The sequence below is a fragment of the Phalacrocorax aristotelis genome, chromosome 3 (genome assembly GCF_949628215.1).
Source record: "Phalacrocorax aristotelis chromosome 3, bGulAri2.1, whole genome shotgun sequence".
In the NCBI taxonomy this organism is placed as follows: domain Eukaryota; kingdom Metazoa; phylum Chordata; class Aves; order Suliformes; family Phalacrocoracidae; genus Phalacrocorax; species Phalacrocorax aristotelis.
Genome location: NC_134278.1, coordinates 83,449,791 through 83,471,620, shown reverse-complemented (window position 1 = coordinate 83,471,620; position 21,830 = coordinate 83,449,791). Strand labels below are relative to the sequence as shown.

General features: G+C 40.9%; 1 protein-coding gene across 1 annotated transcript; it reads right to left on the bottom strand.

Moving 5' to 3' along the window:
* Positions 1–3,058: 3,058 nt before the first annotated feature.
* On the bottom strand, positions 3,059–21,203 carry ANKEF1 (ankyrin repeat and EF-hand domain containing 1). Its single transcript, XM_075089738.1, has 10 exons — positions 21,164–21,203; positions 15,153–15,539; positions 14,499–14,698; positions 13,057–13,206; positions 12,198–12,321; positions 10,473–11,295; positions 7,411–7,637; positions 5,951–6,132; positions 4,610–4,753; positions 3,059–3,577 (listed from the first exon to the last, which is right to left on the bottom strand). The coding sequence occupies exons 1-10, from the start codon at positions 21,201–21,203 to the stop codon at positions 3,452–3,454; spliced, it is 2,403 nt and encodes an 800-aa protein (XP_074945839.1). The 3' UTR covers positions 3,059–3,451.
* Positions 21,204–21,830: the final 627 nt, after the last annotated feature.

Below are 21,830 nucleotides of genomic sequence, written 5' to 3'. Positions count from 1 at the left end.
ACTGGCTTTTTTGGATTGGGTGTTAGATGTCAAAACACTATTAAAGTCAGTGTTAGCTGCTTATTGTACTCAATTATCTGAAAGTTCCACAGAGTAGTTAATTTTTCAATATGTAAATAAATGCACAAATACCACTGCCTTTCTCATTAAAATTAACACAGGAACTACAGGGAAAGTTCAGACATACAATAGTGATGCCATTAATTGTTTGATACCCTCAACAGACAGCACTAAGGCTGCTCAGCTGATAAGGTCTTAATGCTGAGACAGACTTTGAAAGCCCTAAACAATACCTTAGCCCCATAATAGCAGCCAAAAGTGCTAACTGAGCTAGCCTGAGGAAAAGCAAGGTGGCATGGGGACAGAAATCCCTGGGACAGGGAGTAAGTGTGTTTTCTCTTGCACAAAATGAGCAAATGAGCTGTTTTTGCAACTGCATGCAGTTGAGTGGCTAACCTTGTGTCATGTGCGATGACACTTTTTCTTGCATCTTCTGTGCTGTGCTCCTGCAGAAAGCCATGCTGAGGGCTGAATGAGAGATGGAGTGGTAGCTTGTGAGACAGTGTGCCAAGACTTCGGGCAGCCTGCTAGGGAGAGGACCAGGGAGCTATGGAGAAGCCAGCAGACCAAAGGAGACAAATATTTCTTTCTAATTAGCCATTATGTTGTGTATAACTGAGGCACAACTCCCCTCCCTCTCTTTGTGGGACGACATGTGAAGACTGTGGGAGTCTGCAGCCCATAATGGCTGCAATGAAAAAGCACACTGATGATGCTCATAAGGATTTTCTATGGGAACCAAAAATGGCCCCCACCCGCCTTCAGTGCTCTCTTCTCTGCACAACCTTTTCAGAAGCTACTTGCCAACGAGCCTAATTCTATAATGTGATCCGAACTGATGCAGGAGGCTGCCCCTTCTGCTGGCCAGGTTAGTGTGTTCCTTTGCATTCAAGTTCTTGTCAAGGTGCTTACAGTTACCTTAATGAACACAGCTAGCAGAAAACAGTCCATACATTAACGTGGCAGTAGTTACCCAAGTGAGGAGTACCTCCAGAGAAGAGAGCTGAGCAACTGGCTCTAACAGTGGAGAAGTCTTCTACCTCATCTCCATGACGTAACTCTACCAGAAACAGAGTTTTATATTACAGGATGAGTTAGGAGTTTCTGACTCTGCTGCTTGGATTTATTTTGATGGCTGCTGCTTAGCAAATGGACCCCATGCCTCACCTTCTTTTAGAGATGCAGTTTTACTTACAACTGTTCATGGTCATCCTGCTCCTTGCCTGCACTGCCTTCTATGACTAACTTTAACACTATTATTTTTATTTACAATTATCTGCAGCCAGCAGAAGTTTTGTGCTGACAAGCAAAGATGATATACCAATATTAAGAATTCCAAGACACCTTCTCGAATATCAGCTATCTCACTTGCCTGTGAAGTCTGTCTTTATACTGGACTCTTAAAATGCTAAACATCAGGGTATTTTCTCAATGTAAGCAACTTGTCATAAACTATTTGTGCATGACCACATTCATACAAATATTTCAGTAGTGGTATTTGAAACTAGTATCTCACTAGGTATATCTACTTGCTTTGTACTTGTCTTGTAAACGTGATATAGGTAGATAACCATGTGGATGTTCAGCTAGAGTTAAAAAGGAACCACTGCGCACACTGCCGTACAGGCAGTGGTGGTGTCTAACAATGTGACTGCGTAGGTTTTCCCCAACAGTCTTCCACTCTGCTCTCTTCATACCTAGGCAAACCCAGGCATGGGAATGCTACATCACACAATCAACCAAGAAATGATGAACCAGAAGGAAAGGACCCGGTTTGAAGCTTAGATTCCAGAGTTCAAGATTTACAGTTTTAAAAAGTATGTTTGAAAACAGATTTTCAAAAGTAGCTGTACTCTTGAGCCAGACGCCTTTAGAAGCCTCACAAAGTTAAAATAAATTTGAAGAATGGGTACCATCAAACCACAAGCTGATTTAATTTACAGTGTTGTCCTAAGGGAGTGTTGTCATCTCCCCGAAGGGACACCACCCACCCTACCACACCAGACAACAGGGGAGTGAACTGCATTGCCAGGACTCTTGCTCTATCGTGTTCCAAGAATAATTAGCTGAGGCCCTGACATGCAAGGGATTTCTATCCCTTATGTGTTAGCTAACTAGACTCTTCTCACAATCTATGTAAATATTTTAAGTTTCCAAGGATAATTGGCCTAGAGGGTTCCACAGGCTATTTGCATATTGTAGAGTATTTGTGTGCTGCTTTTTCTTTTTTTTCCTATAGTCTGAATGTTCTTGTATCCCATGAAAGGATAGGAGGTTTCAGTTCATGTCTGCACACTTTTTGTTTCTTTAGATATATTTTATGGCATTCCCTTCCATGTTTTTTCTCTAAGCTAAACTTTCCCAGTCCCTGCTTACCCAAAGCTTAGCATCTGTTACTGCCTTTTTTGAAGCTCCAAATTGGGCTCATTATCTCTGCAAAATCTGTGGCAGCAGAGAAATCAACAGAACTCAAGAGGTGCTGAGTCTCTTGGCAGAACACAGGCTGGTTTGGCCTGGTCTATCACACAACTCTTGACATTATACACTTCCTATAATGAACTTTCAGTACCTTTTCTTCATACTAAACTAAACCACAGCCTGGTCAGGTCACTTTTAAGACACCAATCCCTTCCCACCCAAAGAATTAATTTTAATGGCAGGGAGCATATCTGTTGACTTTGCTGTTGTGGGGGCAAGCACTGATTTGGATTAGCTGTGAATGTAGCTCTTAATACAAGAAATTGCATTCACAAAATCTCTGAATGTTTTTCAAGTTTGCCAAAAGTATCTAAAGGTCTTGATAACAGCTTTGCAGTTGGGGAATACATCCTCAGCAAGTGAGGAGAAAGGTTTGTGTACTCTTGTGAGTGTATGAGAGAGAACAGAAAACCAGTAAGCTAGACAGTAGTAGTAGTCCTGGTTGTAAATTCTGTACTTTCTGTTGCCTCTGCAGACGATGAACAACATTGGTGTCTTCAACAATTTCTGAATGCTATCTTCATATCTCTAATAGCCTTTTAGTAGAAAGGATAGTGCTTATATCTTCCAGGAAGAAGTTTTATGTTGGGGTAAAAAATGGCCTTATAAAGCCATACCTTTACAAAGCAGAAGGATGTGTGTATCACAACAGTGGCCACTCCATGAACTATGCTGAGACTCTGAGACTTAGAATCACATGAGGATAAACCTTTTTCCAGACTAAGTCCTTAGCAGAAGATTGTGTGTAAGCAACATAATCTACAGAGGAAGGACTTGCTACTTTTTTTTACATCATAACTTAGATACATTTACTGAGCTCTGCATGATTCCTTCCTTACAGAGGAATAGCCTTTTAGATCTTTTTTCTTCTCCTCAAAATAAGTGTTGAAGTAGCGTCTTACAGCTGGTATGCTTATTCCGTAACTTTTCTATTAAAGGGGGTCTTGAGGCTTTCTGAGTGGCCATCAAGAGTAAAGCTTTCACGGAGCAATTCTTGCTTTCTTACTAGTTCCTTTGTTGCAGCTTCAGGGGCCCAAATCTAGAAAATAAAGGTATTTGTAGTTAATCTGGACATGACTTCTGCAACTGAAGCATTAAGAAAATACTGTTAGCCAAATAGAGGCACGTTCTAGCATTCCTTTCCATCCTGAGGCATAGAAGAAATCTTGTGTGGCCTCCCAGTGGAAGATACCACAACAATTTGTGTATGCATAAGCAGAGCATTCTCTGGTTGTCACTTCCAATCTATAACATGCCATAAACTCAGATTAGGGATAACGTGAGAAAGAAGATCCAAAGCTAATTGTTTAGAATGACTGACTCGGGCCCAAGATTTTCAGAGTGGAAAACAGTAATTAGCTGTGGAGTCACTGGCAATGTAGCCTTATTCCCCCTGAGACCGTTGCAGAAACTAGCACAAATCAGGGTAGGGAAATGGTAAACAAACTCCAAACAAAACCTCTCAGTCAGCAATGGTATTCTTTTCCTTTTTTTTTGGGGGGGAACGTTAAAAATTACTTCTCTCTGATCTTTTTCTATTTCTTTGATATTTGTGACTGAGTATTAAGAAGTACCTGATACTAAAATTATATTTCCAGTATTCTAAATCTAGGAAGTAAATATTTAGTGTACTGTGATCCATTTAGTTCAGTAACTGTCACTGACACAAGTAATCATGTGGTAATTAATTGAGACGGCAAGCTAGAAGTTGGTGCCAGTCCCATGCACAAGGACTCCTATCCTTTAAGTGTAAAAACACATACCATGAATGTAGTTGTATTTGTATTTTACTGTGGGTCCACTTTAATACTATTTGAAAACCTGATAAGAGCTTGACTTCCATGATAATTTGTTTTATATAAATCTATGTGTACGTATATAATACATATACCCGCTTTTGCAAACCCTTTTGTTTACTGTTTTGTGGCAACCTCTCTAGCCTGTGTCACATAATCTATAAGGTAGTTGAATTGTGAACTCACTTCATCAGATTGTTCTAGTTTTTAGTCTACAGCAAGGTCTACCTTTAATTTAATGTGAAATTGTGCTCATGTTTTGCTACTGTACATACTTTTCTGGGCTTGAATGTTATGTCATCTCTCTTAGTAGCACCACTGGTTATCAGAGAGTTCAAATAAATAACGCTGTCCTCGAGGGAATGTGCTGTCTTTTCAAGAATGGATTTTTCCACAACTGGTAGAGGTATCTGTGAAGGCTGAAAGAGAAGCAGCTATCAGTTATACAAATACATTGCATTTGGAAACAAGGCACACATCCTGCATCTTCTGATGCTTTTGCTGTTCATTGTGTGTCTATTTGTCTTAATCTGTTCAGAATCTCTTTTTCTTAAAGCTGGTAACTTTTTTATACCCAAAATTTGTGAGGGAAACCCTTTAAAAGGTAGGTGATGACTCTCCTTCTTGGACACTAAAATATTAACTGCTCTTTAAGATGCACAAGATGATCACCTAGTACTGCTAGTGATCCCATCCTGTGCCAGGTGATGAATAAATAAGCACCTAAAGTTTGTCATTGGCCTGCCTATGAAAGTCTTAGGCTATTCCTGACAAATTCAAAGCATTTCTGAACGGGGAAACCAACATTTGTCTACTGGGATGTATTTACTACACCATTCAGGGCAGGACTGCTAAAGGATACTTCCAGCAGTGCAGATACAATTGCATTTTCTCTCTAAATAGCATCCTGGGTCCGACTAACATGTACTGCTGGTAAATCAGGAAGGTCTCATCCACAATAAGACAGATAGGATGCGGTCCCAGAGGTTGACGTCAGCTTGGGAACTAGGGCAATGGTAAGGTATTCTAGGCTCCCGGGGGTTCAAGAAAGGCATTCAGAAGTACAGCAGCCAAGCACCAGTGTGGGATTTGAGAAACAGGCCTTGAGTCAACAGTAGAAGAGGAAGGGATGTGAGACAAGCTGGGAAATGAGAAGTCAGCAAGCTTGATACTGCCTCAATGAGTTCAATTAACAGAATAAAAAGGCCTTTCTACTAATTTGAAGGGCCTTGGTCTTATCTTGTGAAGAAACAGGTGCTCCCTTTAAGAAATCATGGTTACCAGTTGTTCAGTATTTACCACAACAGGGCTGGATGATCATAAACTTCAGGAGGAGGGAGGGAAGAGGAGGAAATATCTTTTTAATGTGTCCTGTCAGTGATGCAGGACATAATTCTTAAGTGGGACTGGGGAAGACATGAAGTTCATATAATTAACAAGTCAAAATTTCAACCAATGAACAAGTGCTAGTACTGGCAAGAACAAGTACTGGCTTCTGAAAATAATCACTTTAACAAAACTAACTGATTTATAGTTTTAGAGAAACATGGATGGCAAATAAATGAAGCACTCTACTAAAAATTGGCAAATCAATCCTCTGTTACCATCTCTCATACCTCTTTTTTCACAGCTTGTACCTTTACAGGCATCAGTGTAGAAGCTGACTTTGGCTTCACAGCTTTTTTTTTCTCTGCCTTTTTTTTTTCTGGGACTTTTGGCAAATTTTCCAGTTTATTTTGGAGCAGATCAATTATTCTAGAATCTGCAAATACTTTTGCAATATCAAGAGCATTCTTTCCTGTATTTAAAAAAAAACAAACAACATGTATAAGCTGTGAAAATGAACCTTGGCACTTGTTATTGCAACTGGATAATAACTCTGCAGTCACTGAACTGAATTAGGCCTCTATTTTGTTAACCATTCAGTGTGCCAGCAGTGTGCCTGATGTTGGTGTGAGGATTGGCAGTCATCAACACTGCTTGCAGATATAAGGGCTTGCAGAATGAGCCTTAAAAGCAAGTATTGCAGGAATGCTTGCAGTGGTTGCTTTGCTCTTGATGTCCTGACATTTGCAGCTTAATACGCTGGTTCTGCAGGTTGTAAATTTGATCTCTGAGAGCATTTAGCACCAGGAGATGGTTAGCATAGTACAAGGTTAGGAATGTCGACCAAGTTATTGTAGGTATTGACCTCTTCCAGTACTTGCTCTGGAGCTGGCAAGGAGCTGAAGGAAAGAACCATGGTTTAAATAGGGCTGAACACCTTCAGTGTGTAATAAAGGAAAAACTCTCCTGGATTTTATGAGACCCTTGTGGCTGTAAAGTAGTTGTGAGCCTAAACTGCCGTGTGAGTTAGAACTTCACATGGTAACAGAAATGGAGAATACGCATCCCTTCTACAAGCAGAGTTTCACCTATAAGGCATTTTGGGAAGGAAAGTTTCATTATGTAGCAATGTTCCTTCCTACGTTAGAGCAAGAGCTTAAAATATGATAAACATTAACTGTTTAAATTACTCCAGAAGGAAATAATACTGAATGAAGGATCTGTTGTGAGGAAGAAACACTCCAGTATCAGTTCAGATTTGTTTACTGTGAAGTATTTTTTCTCAGACAGCAATATTTACATGTTAAGCAGCAAGAATTTTTTTTAAACCAGTGCTGCCTGTCCATAAAAAGTAAGTGATTTAAATGGGTGGCAGAGTATACACTGGCCACAACAAAAATCTAATTTTCCATCATATATTATTAACTGGATAGAATTTTTTCCATTAAAGCCACTTATAACTCTGTATATATCTTGTGAGGAGCAACAGTCTCCTTAATCATGTAATTAATCATGTTACTTTATTGTCTAGATGCATAAAACCCAGGGAAGCTGTCTACTTACAATAATGATTCCCTGCTGTAGAAAATGAATTGAACCTAACTCTCACCTTCATTCCAATCCTGATAGCAATCACAAATTCAGAACACTTCAGAAAAGTGTTCCAAGAACTTAGTTTTTTTTAAATAAAAACCCCCTTACGTATACACATAAGGAAACAGGCCTTTTTCATGGATTCATTGATATTTACCATTGCTGTTTGTAGCTTGGATATCAGCACCCACACCGATTAAAAAATAGACAATATCTAATCTGCAGATCTCAATGGCTCTCATCAGTGGGGTTGCATTGCTAATTGCAGGCGCATCCACGGCTGCTCCAGCCTTCACTAGCAGTTCAGCAATATCTAGGCATCCGTTATAGCAAGCGTGATGGAGAGGAGTCCACATGAAATTGTCTGTTGCGTTTACATCAGCCCTACAAAAGAATAAGAGAAGCTGTGGCAGAGGAAGCTAGCTACTAGATACAGTAACATCCACAGCTCCAAGTGCCATCAATGTTAACTGCCCACTGCAATGGCATATTCAATGTAAACAAATATTTTCATATTGCTACTGCTACTCTGAAACCATTGTAGTATCTTGTCATGGAACATTAACTGTAAGGGTGTGCCTGGGTGGTGATCATATCCCCCTCTAAGCCAGCACTGTGTCCTCTGCATGGAGGTTTTCATAGGTACAGAGAAAAATGGGCATTCAGACAGCTTTGTCATCTAAAATGATGCTGGTATTTGTGGTCTAGCTTCATGGAGAATGGCAAGAAGGAGATTATGGAATTCAAAAAAGAATGCTTTTGGGCCAAGAACAGGTGCTCTAAAAGATGTGGCAAAATTGCCTACTGTCCAATTTACAAATGAGTTAGAGAAGGTCTGTCTTGGAAAATCTGAGAATATAAAACATTTTCAGCCACTGTGTCGCTCAACTAGATCTGTTTCTGCTCCCAGGTTAAGATTGGCATGTTCTGGAGGATGCAGGGGCTAATCTGGGGGAGACATTTGCAATATGCTGTCTTTGGATGAAGCTGAGGGGAAAAGCATTGCCACCCCTTAAGCCCCTCACTGCCTTGGCAGCTTTTGGGCTGGGGTCATGCAAGAGCAAGAGCCACTAGAGCCCCCTAATCATGTTAAAAGGGAAGAAGTATGGTTCCTCTGTGTCTTCGAAGAAAGTGCAGTCTGTGACCATAGCCAGATCTGCAATCTCCCACGTGTGCCACATCTGGGTTCAGACAGAGTCAAAACCTCATGATGGGACTCATGAGGTCAAGCAGAGTGAATGACTTTCTGTGGTATTTAGGACGGCCTAGAGGTCCTGAACTGAATTAGGGTCACTGCCCTATTTACTCTAGGGACAAACTGCTGATCTTTTCCTAAAAGACATGGAAGGAGGCTGCTTCCAGGGATGGCTTTTTTTGCTCTTCTGGTCAGATGGTTAATATTAAACTCTAGATCAAAAGAACAGATTCATCTGTTCATCTTGTTTAAATTTTTCATCTTTTTTAGAATTCTACCTTTGGTGAGATCTCATTACAGTAAATTCCCCAGACCTACCAGTTTTACCTTTGTTATCTTTCAGGTGCTTAGGTGTTATGGTTAATTCATATGCAGTTTTCATTTCCTTTATATTTCTCATCAAAATAAGTGGTTCTAGTTTATTCTGTTTTCTCTCTCAACCCAGTCTCCATGCCCGTACTGATATTCTGTCTGCCCCTGAATCCCTTTTGCTAACCTCATTCTATCAGAAACAAACTGATCGAGGGGAACAGGGACAACACAGCACTGACTTAAAAATTCTTCAGTGTTTTTTCCTAATGAAACACTGAATTTGCCTTTAGCACAAATTTAATTTACTAATGAGTCTTTCTGGAACAAGATAGAAAGCAGATACCACCAATTTATGTTTAAACCCCAGCATTTTCTATAGCTCTGAATACATGTTTTGTTGTCTATTTGATATGGATTTGTGATGCCATATTGAAAAGGTTATATTGTGAAAAGTATTTTAACTCCCCTGCTGAACTGAAAGGATCTGAAAGTCCACGACGCTAAAAGATGCAAAGCTAAACACTGTATTGATAACTTTCCTCTCCACTTTGAGATTTTTTTAAATTGACAGAAACCACAATTGGTACTATTTTTTAAAAATATTTAAACATTTAAATATTTTTTTAAGTTATTACATTTCTAGGTCTAACTGTTAAATATGATGAGATGTGACTCCAGTGCTGTCTAGTGAGGCTTGATGAAAGCAGTGGAGATTAATTTGCTAGATTATTTTGCTAACTCTTGCATCCTTATCTTTGGAAGACCTGAATATACACATTTACACAACTTTGCATATGATCCAGGAATGTCAGTGTAATTACCAGGGTGTGTAAAGATCCAGCTGCTGTTAAGTCTTTGCAGGAATTGGAGCAATGACTATAGCCACTTATCCTTAGAAATGAATGTTAAAATGAACTCTAGCTATAGGCAGAGAGTAAAGCTAATGTAAGTATCTTTGAAAAATGTTCATTTAAGCATTCATGTGAACGACCGTAGGACTACAAGTCTGAAGATAAAAGAGATTATACTATTACACAAGTATGACTGAATTGTTCTTAAATTGCTTTCATTTTTAAGTTGTCATTGAGATTTTTCACAAGTGTGTCTGTAGGCTACAAAATTTCTGAGGCACTCCTAAAGTGAGTGCAGCCTGCAGAGGCTGCAGAGGAAAGTGATTATAAGGCTTATCCCCTTAAAATATTTGCCTGCAAAGGCTCTGGCATGTGGAACAGGGAAGTCTGGGATTGCCTTGATGATTCAGCTAGGAGTACCTTGATGATACCAGGCAAGTCACTTGAGCCAGATTTCCTCAGAATCATTCATCTGATGTTGAGTGTTCAGTTTTGAGGATGCACTATTTGAGACATGGGTAGGAACTAACTGCAGTTCTAGTAGACTGGATTTGTAGGTGCTCTGTGTGTGACCAAAACATCAACAGCCCAAACAGCACCAAAAATTTCAGACCTGGGGAGCTTACCTCTTGGGTGTTTCTATTTCCCCATTACTAAAACGTGAAAAAACAATAAACTAACCCTCTTGAACTCAGGATCTTATAGAACTACCTTTTTTATTTACATAATATTTAATGTTAAAGAAACCATAGTCTGTTGCATCCAAATGTTTACTGGAAATCTATGCTTTTGAAAGCCTTTCCAAAATAGCAATTTAAAAAAAAAAAAAAAAAAAAAACCAAAAAACTGACATGATCTTACCCTTTGTCCAGAAGATACTGCACGATATCTATGTTCCCACTTGCACATGCAGCCATCAAAGGTGTTTTGTAATATTTATCTTTTGTGTCTACTGGCACACCCTCCTCAAATGCTTTCTGTAGAGACAGAATGTCTCCTGCTCTGACAAGGTAGTTAATATTAATGTACATTTTCCTTGGCTCATCTATATACCAGGCTCGGTCATCATGCACAGGATGGGCAGATGGGTGTTCCTGGTTAAAATGGTAGCTGTTGGCACTGCTCTGAATAGCCTCAATCATGTACGCAGGGAAGCCATCTTCCCTACGCGGACATGTGCTTGTAGGAATAACACAAATCGGCACGGGGATGGTGATGCCTTTTTTGCCTCTTTGTTTCTTCCCTTTCTTCCCCTTCTTCCCTTTGGGTCCAAAGGATGTTATAAGACAGTTTTTCTGCAGGTATTTAGAGCCTTTTAAAAATTCTTCAGTGTTGATTCCCTCAGCATGAGATCCTTCATGCATTTCGGCAACGGTTTGTATTTGTTCAACGTCCACAAAGGTGCACTGCTTCTGAACAATTGATATAAAATCATCTTTAGCTACTATCCCATCCCCTTGGTCAACAGCCTTAAATGCTTTGTGGAGGGCAGCCTGGTGCTCTAAGGACCAGTCGTATAGCCTCAGTGCCCAGCAGGGGTTGTCCTCCTTAGCCCCAGGCTTGAATTGTTTTATAAAGCTATCTTCAATTTTACGCAATTCTGCTGCTGCTGCTTTAAAACCACCTTCCTTGGCAATGGCTCTTGGGGTCTTTGTTAACAAGTTTGTCCATGTAGGATCACAGCCTAAAAACAATGATATAATTTTGCTGATAATGCAGTGGAATTAGTAATTATTAATTAAATAATACAAGACACTTGTAATATACATGCAACTAATTGCCACAGCTCTATAATTTTATACTGTCTTAACTAGAAATAGCGATAGTAGATGGAACTACATCACTGATCTCTGACTGGAAGGTTAGCTACGTGTCTGTATTTGTTTCCCACAGGGAGATTAATTGGGCAGCCCATGCTTTACTTATCCATCCACTCATGAATATGTATACAAAGGCAGAAGTTCAGTGAAAATTTTACACTTTAAGTAAAAGTGGTGAGCAATGTTAAGGAGAAACAAACTAAGATTAAAATGTCACTCACTGTTATATACCTCAGCCTTGTAATTTGGCAATGGGCCACTAGTTAAATGTGTTTGAATCACAAGAACAGAATGTAAAATTTTGTATGGTGCTCTTGAATCAAAGCTTAAAGCAATATAATTATCTGATTAGGTTAGTAAATGATCATATCTTCTTTGGAATATGTTTCAATGCCCATGGGTGCCAGGTTTTCTTCATGACTACATTGAGATAATTTTTTTAATGATCAGCAGACTAAAAATCAATTTTCTATTGGAAGATTCAATACAATACTTCTAAAAACAGCTAAAACCAGAACCATTTAATACAGTCTAGTTCTAAATTACACAAACCCATGATGTTTCTGCTGCTTTCTTTAAGGAATGTTTTCTCAGCCACATTAGTAGAAATAAGTCATAATAGCCCATGTCAGGCACTTAATGAGAATTACATATGCCACATGATACCTCAGAGTCAAACCTTTCATAACTACCCAAGTGCAATCTTTCATTTAGCACAGAAAAAGGATATACGTGATAGTTGCAAAGTGACTTATTTTTAATGTACCTCTTTGTCCTATAAACTTGCAGCAATTTGCAAATCCTCCCTCCGCAGCGTAATGAAGTGGTGTGTTACCATTCATAGCAATCAGGCCCAAGTCTCCATTATAAGCTGAAATAATCCTCAAAATCTAGAGAAGCAAAGTCAGTACCAACAAAAGTCTTGTCTGTTTCTTAAGATGGGGATGGGTGAGAATGAATTACAAATACATGCAATATCATATATTCCCAGTTTATATAGTGAACTTCTCTCCCATGCCCAGCTGATCAATGAGCACATAACATTCAAGTTTTCTAATAGTAATATTCTTACTTAACTGAGGAAATAGAAACCTTGCTCAGTTGTAGACATGGAGGATGATCTTCACTTCTGCCAGCCTACCACAGGCTACTGTCTTAAAGTAACTGATGTGTGGACAATCAAACCCACATAATTTTATATACTTTGAAGATGATATGAGGAATAAGGAAGAAAGTGGCTACCTGTGGCTGTTTGCATCTGCCCTTCTTATAACGGTAATGTTTCATCCAAGTTACACAGCTGTGACACACTACACTCTGAGAGAAACATGCTCTCCAATGGAGCTGTTCACACCAGACAGCCACACTAGCACACAACACTCAGAGGTACCCTGGCAAAAAAGGTTCTGTGATTATGAGAGATTCTATCACTGCTGGGTTCCCTTTGATACTTAAAAAGAAGTTTCTTTTGATTGCTGATTATTATGCTTTGATTGGCTGAGATACTAGACTTAAAAACAAACAAACAAAAAACCCAAAACACCGAACACCCCACACCCCCCAAAAAACCTAAACACTCCAGGTTTGGCTTTGCAGCAATGCTTTAACACCACAAATGATGATACCTCAAAAAAGCCTCCTTTGGCTGCAAAATGTGCAGCACTGTGTCGTTCCAGGTCAAATAGGTTAACATCAGCTCCTCTCTCAAGTAGACCACGCACCAGCTCAAGAACGCCTTCTCTTGCAGCTTCCATCAAGGCTGTGCGACCTGTGGCCTGCAAGGTAGCAAGAAAACAAATGAGATTTTTTTTTGTACGCTAATTCATGTTGGAACGATATGATCTTACTGTTGCAAGGTGGCATAAAACTGGAAGTGTCCTTTTAGGTATTACCAAAAAAAGGAGACTAGTCTAATAGTTTCAAAAACACTTGTAGGTAAACTTTAAGAATCTAGTCATAATGCTGCTAAAATATGTGCAGTCAAATCCTAGTGACTCACGTATATCAGTAACTTGAGTCCCTTGAACAGTCCCCATGAAAATCAATTCCTTAGTTAAGGAATTCTTTATTCTGTGTGCATGCTGTAATGCATGTTTACAAAATTTAACACAAAATACCACCTCTATCGTGAAAGAGTGTAAGGAGCTATGACTCAGGAGTGCTATGGGGAAGGCAGAGCAGCTGGGGAATTTCACTGCTGTTCTGCCTGAGAAGAAAAGTTCACATTCTAACACATCAGTGCTGTCTCTTTCTAAACAATAGTGCATGTTTGTGATTAGCAGTGCCTATTTTCTTTATAATGGCTGACTTTGGTACATCCAGTGACCTTCCCAAGAACAGGGTATATCTTGGATCAGGGATCGCCTGCTATTAATGTTTTGGCCCATAGCAACACTTAGAATACCTGACCTGCCACACTACAGAGGGGCAGAGAGCAGTGAGCCATGGATATCTTCCACTGAACCATATGTTCTTCCCTGATAGCTGTCTTTCTCTGGGCCTAGCAAACTTCCTATTACGAGACTAGGTATGTGCCCATCATGTTACCAAAAGAAAAAAAGGCAGGTTTCTCATATTGCAGGTACACCGAGGGCACAGAGTGGACAAGTGCATTAAGGGATGGGATAAGGATGTCCAAACATTCATTTTGCTATAGTTACAAGCTAGGAATGATACTGCAAGACTAGGACCAAAGCAAAAGCCATGGGTATTTTTAAGTGAAAGCTTGTAGGGCACATCCAGGCAAAGTACAAATCAGCACTGCTCTACTGACATACACTGAAATGCAACTCCTAAGAGCTGCCCCAGTTTAATTTTGTTTTTGTAAAATAATAGCACTTTAATCTACAAAAATCTAAATTGGGATATATGGTTCAAGCAGAAGACTTAAATCCCTGCTCCTGCAAAAAAGGGTGGTACAGAGGAAGGGAATATGCATGGCCACAGATTTAAGCACTTGTCACCGCTTTCTTATTTTAATGTGGGGATTTAAGGTCATATACTCTAGTCATCTGGTAACTAATCTGTACTCCTGTACATATGTTTTTAGTTACGGAAATATTCATACTGGGTTTGTTGCATTGGGATTTGCTCCTCTTTCCAAGAAATTTACACATATTTCTTTAATATCATTAGCTCGCTCACAGGCTTGTAGAAACACAGGCTTCCCATCAGTAGTGCAGTTGTTAACTTCTGCACCATAATCCAAGGCAATTTGCATGCAGTGGTAGTGCCGTCTTGTAGGTAAGATGCAGTAAAACAAAACACCTGAAAAGAAAGCCAGCAGGGATTACGGTGCAATACTAAATTATTAGAAAGGTTATTTCTGAATGGGCAAACTCTTTCAATAGAGACCCATTAACTTCTCTTAGGGTATACACAGGCAAAAAAAGACTTCTAGTTTAGGGCCCTTGAACTTGGGGAATAAACCAGAATTTAATATGTGACAACAGGTCATGGAAGGAACACGATTCTTAATCACAAGTTATCTTTCAGATATGTACTGGAGAGACTGATGATTTAAAGGCCTAGACTGTTCAGGGAGAATTATTTTCATTTTCATCAAAGCTTTTATGGCCAACAGCTTCTCTTGAACTGTAAGGATTACCCTCAACCATGGTTACTCTCTACATATTGGACACAACATATGTATCAAGTGTGAAACACAGTTAAGGGGTCTTTTTATGGTATTTCTGGTCTGATAAGGATCCCTTTTACTTACCTTTCCCTTCGTTATCCACAGCGGTCATGTCTGCTTTAGCTTTTACTAATAAATCCAAAACCAACTCATGCCCTAGCTCAGCTGCCTTCATTGCTGGAGTACGTCCCATTTTGTCCTGGACATCTGGATGAGCTCCCTGTTCCAGCAAAAAGCTGCACATGTCAGCATCATTTTTATTGCAGGCCAAATGAAGTGCGCTATATCCTTCCATAGGCTCTGTGAAATTAATGAGGTTTGGGAATCCATTCTGGACCAGTTTTTTTATTTGCTTCTTGTCTTTCTGGTGAATGCACTGAAGAAGTTTGTAGATCTGTAAGTTTAGAAGTCTGTTATCTACTGGTAACATCCTGGTATAAACAAAAATGGCTTCTTTCAGGGAAGTAATTTCTGCACGGGAAGAAAAGAAAACATGTAAACTCAGAGATGAGATAATTACATGCCAGTATGACTAGGAATCAAATTATCTTCAAGGCATGAAAATACCCACTTAAACCTGACAAAGCACTAAGCTTTGAATGAATTTATCTCATTTAGTATATACAGCATATATAGAGACTATATAAATGCATGTAGCACCTTGCAAAACTTTTCTTTCCAGAACAATTCAAACTGTTCTGAGGAAGTCTCACTCAAGGTGAAAATTAAGTTAAGAAACTGTAAGGTAACTGCTTTCCATTCAAGGAACTGTTATAATCTACAATTACTTGGAAGCCTAAGGGGAGGATGGTTGTCTCTCATTTTAGTACTTCAGAGGGGAAAAAAGAAAATCACAAGTCGCAGCGTCCTCCACACTTGCCGAAACAGAAAATTGATACTAGCATCGCCTCATCAGTACATCAGCACCTCTTTTTTTTGGTAGCTGATGCATGAACTTCCTGTTGGGGCTATGTACATAAAAGAGTAAATTGCATTTCTCTGCAGCAAAACCCTTGGGGAAAAAATAATGCAGACAGCGGGGCACTGGCCTGGAAAAAGGTTCCCTTAGGTGATGCAACTCATGCTTCTTGGGAAAAGTGGGGTGCAGGAAACCAGCTTTGCTTTTGCATCAATTCTGATATTTTTTGTAGGCTTTTTAGCCTCTTTTAGCTAGTCTCAGCATTTGTGGCTGAAGGGTCAGATGTTATAGGGACCGTTTCTGAAGCTCACTTAAGTGGATGGGAAGCTTCCTGTCAGCTTCAACAAGCTGAAGGGTCAGCCTGTCCTCCAAAAAATGACAGTGCTTACAGGACATGCAACAAAAAATGCGGAGGAAGAGCATCCTGTTAGGGAATACTTGGGTTTGGGGTGGTGGTTTATTAGCAATATAGCCTGTAAATCGGACCACTCAGCAATCTGCTTGGCTACTGCTGGGTGCTTTGCGAATGTCCAATAAAAGGTGAATTTTAAGAGAGAGATGCAGAAAGATGCACAGTTCCAACAGACTTTTTGAGGCAACACCTCCCATTCTGGAAAGGAAGCCTGAGAGAACTGTAAGAAAAGTAGAAAAAAATTAATGAAGGCTAATGACATTGGCAATGGAAAGAGAGCAGTAATATTTGTACCACAGGTACAACATGCCAGTTGCTGTTTCTGTAACTACTGCCTCATTTCTTCTAAGTTCTGTGGCCAATCTATTTTTGGAACAACAGAGACAGGGGTCAAGTTTACTGTTGACAGATTTCTGAGAACCATCCCTCTTGTGTTTTCACCTGCTAAACAAACTACTTAGCACTCTCCCTGTGCATCTGGGCCTGCTGCCTAAAGATACCTGCAGCCCTGAGTCAGCATGGCAATATGTGCAAAACAACCTCATTACACCAACTCACACATCTGACCGCAGCCGATCACTCATCTCCTGTAAGAGAGTTAAAATAGCAGAGGTGTTTCAGGAGAGGAGTAAGGAAAAGATAGGGAAGGGCCATACAATACCTGTAGCCACTTAAAAGCTGCCCTTTCTGGTTTATGGAGCATTGCAAAAACAGTGTAAAATGTTCATGTTTTGCTAGAAAAACTGTTTATCGTCGTAAAAGTTTTGCCCAGCTCTATACCATGTTTTATTTGAATTATAATTGGAAGCTGTTCACTTGCAGAAGTGTTTAAGTAGGCACTAAAATGCAAAGACTTTCTCTTTGCAATGTAATCTGGTCAGAATAGCTCAGCTGCTCCCACAATTTGGTGGTTTTCTCTCATTTAAAAATGACATTGCTTAAATGTTAAGTTCTTTTCTGTGTAGGTCTTACACAACCCTCATTCTGATCATATACAAAGTATATTCTTACATTGCATGATCAAATCATTAAGTAGCAATACCTTAAATCTGTTGCCTGTGGCTCATTTATTCTCATCCTTACCATATTGTGCATATTGTCTTGTGAAAGGGAATAAATGCAGATATTTTTTTCTACTGACGGGTTACAACTACAGCGGCACTCTAGTCCTAAAGTTTATAGTTGAGAAATAAGGCTAAACCTGGGTAATGCCCTGGTAGAAGCAAAAAACAGTCTCCTATGGGGTCTAGCTTTTAGAGCCTCAAACATTAGGAAATAATTTCTGAGCAAATTCTCAATACAGGAAGTTTTTCCTGGCTTCTCAGCACAGGGAAAGAAGTGTAAACTGCAGGGGCTATGGCAAGGAGCAGCAAGAAGGTACCGCAGGGAAGGCTTTTCAGTACTTATACCACTGAAATTCAGCAAGAAAAATGTTTTTAAAGATACTTTAAAAGATGGAGCTGACAAGCTTAAATGTTCTATCATGCTCTTGTTCTGTTTCCCACCACCCTGCAGCAGTAAGGACCTTGGGTTCACTTCCAAGAACGGGATCCTGTCTTCCCACTGTAATTCATTATTTGCACCTGGATTTTGCACAGCATTTTTTCAGGAACTCATTTAGGATCAAAACTTGCCTTTTCTTCCCTTCTTTCTCCCCCCTGAAGCTGTAAACACTGAAGAAACGCCATTCCCCATGGAAATAGGTTAGTAATGCTACAGAACACAAGCAGCATTGCAGTTGATAAAAATCTGTTAGTAATATTCAATGAAGGCACAAATGGACACAATATTCAATGCATATGGATTTGGATTTATGTTATGGATTACCCTTGAGTTTCAGAACAGTGCTAGTGCCACATCTTGCACAAACATTACACTCAGTCTCTGAAGTACAAGCATCCAGAATAAGCATATCCTAGAATGCCATGTTTTCCAGTGGGTGAGATGACACACTGGCAAAGCAAGTCTGAACCTGAAGTGCCTCTTACACACCCAAGCAACTACTAGTTGTAAGTAAACACCTGCCATCACTGATGTTCCTCTTTCTGCCAGTGTCCACAGCAGTGACACAGCAAAGGGGCAGCAGCGCAAGTGGCACAGGCTGTCGCAGGAACAGCTGTAACTTTGAGAGGTAATGGGAGAATCAGCAGCACTGGTGGGAAAGGCGGACATGTACTACATGTGTTAGGCATCACAAAACAGGGTTGAAAAGCAAAGCACACAATATTCTTGCAATGTCCAATATATATATATGTCCAATGATCACTTTAACTATGTGATTAGGTATTACTTGCTGCCTACAACATTTGCCGCATGCAGTATGTGAGACTGACAGCATACCTTACACTTACTGCATGCTTTCCTTTTTGCTCACAGGGTGATGTATTACACTCTGTTACAATTTTAGCCCCAGTTCAGCCTGATCAATTTTTCCTGGTGCTTTTGAGATGCTTATCATGGTATTCTTCTAAAACTTCACACACCATAACAAAATTATTTCCTTAAATGTAAGTGAAATTATTTTCATCAGAGTGAGGTATGTTATCTCAATTCAATCACCAATGAGATCCTACCAAGTTTAAAGTCTTTGCTTCAAAGCATTAAGAAGTAATAATTTACATGAAAACAACCATAACATTTTAACTGTGACAGTTAATATTTCTTTGCAATATTTCTTGAAAGTGACTAGATCAAGTTTTATTAGAAGCTTCTACAGTAACAGAATCAATGCAAGACAGGTGGGATAGAAAACTTTACCCAGAGGCAGGTAAAGTTACAAGAAGTGAAACAGGCTTCTGTAATGAAAATATAACTATAGCATCCTGCAAATTTTCTTTAAGTAAATACTACCAACCATATGTACTTCATATAAGTTTTTATCACTTAACCTGTAACAGATCTTTTAATGGAAAATGAGGTATTGTTAATGTGGCTTTGAGACAGTCATGCTCTGGGGAGGACTTCATGAAGCTATAATCATAAATCCCAAGCTTGTAACATCTGCTGAGCAACAATTTTAGCTGTTGACAAACATCAACAGAATTGCGACCTTCATTCTGCCAGCTTGTACCATTGTTTTGGCTGAAAGCATGAACTAATTTCAAATTCAGATTAATCCTTTTCCTGGTACACCTATTATTAAGAAAATAATTCTAATCAGATTCTTATTTTCTCACAAAGCTTTCCAAGCTCTGATCAAGGTACAGTGATAGAGAGGGAGGGTCTGGTGGCCAGTGCTTTCACTGACACTCTGTTGAAGCCTGGTGCCTGACTGCTGCTGTGACTCCTTTTTTACAGTTTTCGACATTTTTCAGTTTCAACATTTCAAGTCAAAAACATCCCTTTAATTATCACTATTCACAAACCAGTAAACAAAATTTTTGTGTTTTATGTTTACTGAGAGAAAATAGCTTAGCACTTTCTACATTTAATCCATTTGCATGCTGGCCATAGAGATAAGCATTGAGCCCTATATGCCTGTATAAAAGAAACCAATATGGTAACAGTGCCACACTACATTTATATTAGTTTTATTATTTTTAATGTGTATATATTTATATGTAATATATTTATTACATACAATATAATATGTATAAATGTATATTATTATTACATTACTTTATACAAATAATTGCACTGGATTTTTGGCTGTGACGAACGTTTAATAGAAGCGATGTAGCAAAATCCTCCTAAAACTGAATTCCAGTATAATGAATAGCCTATAACACTGAGTTTCCTCTTTGATCCCTTCTTGGTGTTAAGTCTCAAGAAACGCTTTGCTTTGGGCTGATGCATAGCTTAGCACTGAGTAATGGTCGCTTACTTGTTTCCGGTCTGAACTAAGCAGGTTGAGATCTCAGCCCAGCTACAACCCTCTGGGAATCTAGACCCAGTCCTGATCACTGTAAAGACATTCCCAAGGTCATGGCTGGATTAGATCGGAAGATGTGTGTTCTTTTGTCTTCAGTTTGCCTTGCAACTTCCAGTCACTTTAGTGTTCATCCGAAATGGAATGTAATAGAAAGAGACCAGCCTGCTTCAGGGAGGGCAGGTAGCTCTTGGGGGCCAGCCAGCAGCTGGCAATCAGGTATATGAGCAACACCTGCTGGGGCTAGGGGCTGAGAGGAGGTTGCTTCTCAGCTAGGAGGAAAGCTCGGGCTCTCTGCAAGCCCCTAGACTGCTGGGGAGCTGGTGATAAGGTGGTGCTGCACCCTGGGGCAAGGAACAGGGTGTGCAACTGCTCCCACAGCGCTTGAAGTGCTGAGTGCCCTGGAGGAGCCAGGTAAGGGATGAATCTGGTGTTAGTTGATTTTCCTTGGGTTGCAACTCAGAGGAATGGGTGCCTGTACAGGAGGCTGGCTTTAACAGGAGAGAAACTGCTGGAAAATGAATATGTTGCAGCGCTGGTGTTGACCCATGCTGTACTTATGTGATAAGGACTTTCTTGTCTGACAATGCAGAAAGACAAGCTGAGGTAACTTCCAGTCTGCCTTCCTGTGAGAGAGGTGCTGAGCAGAGGGGAGTGCTGATGTCTAGCGTGGAGTATTTATTTTAGAAACCTGAAGCACAGTAGCTCTGTGGTGCCGCCCCTGCCGTATCCCGGCCCGCCGCAGCCCTTAGATGGGCCTGCATCACATGCACTGCCCTACATCGCGTTTGTTACCCAGCCGTGCAGCTGAGAGGCTGGAATTCGGCCGGCTCTACCCCAACCCCTCGCAAGCAGCTGGGGAGCGCCGCCGCCGCCTCACGTGCCCTCCCTCCCACCACCGGGCCCGGCGGCGGCCTGGGGCCCGCTGAGCCGCATCCCCGGCGCGTCCCTCACCGGACACTCACCTGAGGAATGGCGGCCCCCGAGAGGCCGGCGGTGGCCGGGGCTCCCCCGGCTTAGCGCCGCCTCACCGCGCCCGCCATTGCCGCTCGCTGCCTCGGTGGCAACGGGGCGCCGCCGCGCGCGCCTGCCCCTGGCAACGGCGCCAGGAGGTTGTGAGGGGAGAGTGGGGCCGTGAGGCGGCTAGTCTCCTCAGCGCCCCGGCGGGGCCTGGGTACGGAGGGGCGGCTGGCCGCCCTCGGAACGGTGGGGTGACATGGGCACGGCCGGTGTGCGGGAGGGGGTTGGTGATGAGTGTCGGCGGGGAGGGCGAGAGCGGCCGCCGGGCTCGGTACAGCCATCCCTGAGCAGGTGCGGGAGCCCGGCCCGCCCTAGGGGCTGCTGGGCTACCCCAGGGGGACAGGCAACCTGATCTAGTTAAAGATGTCCCTGTTCACTGCAGGGGGGGTTGGACTGGATGGCCTCTAAAGGTCCCTTCCAACCCAAACCATTCTATGATCCTAAGTATTCGGTGACCTTATCTTCTGTGGTGCCACAGGGAAAGAGTCCTATGTCACAACCTTTGATAGTTTTCTTACCGTTGACTGACTTTCTTGCCAAACC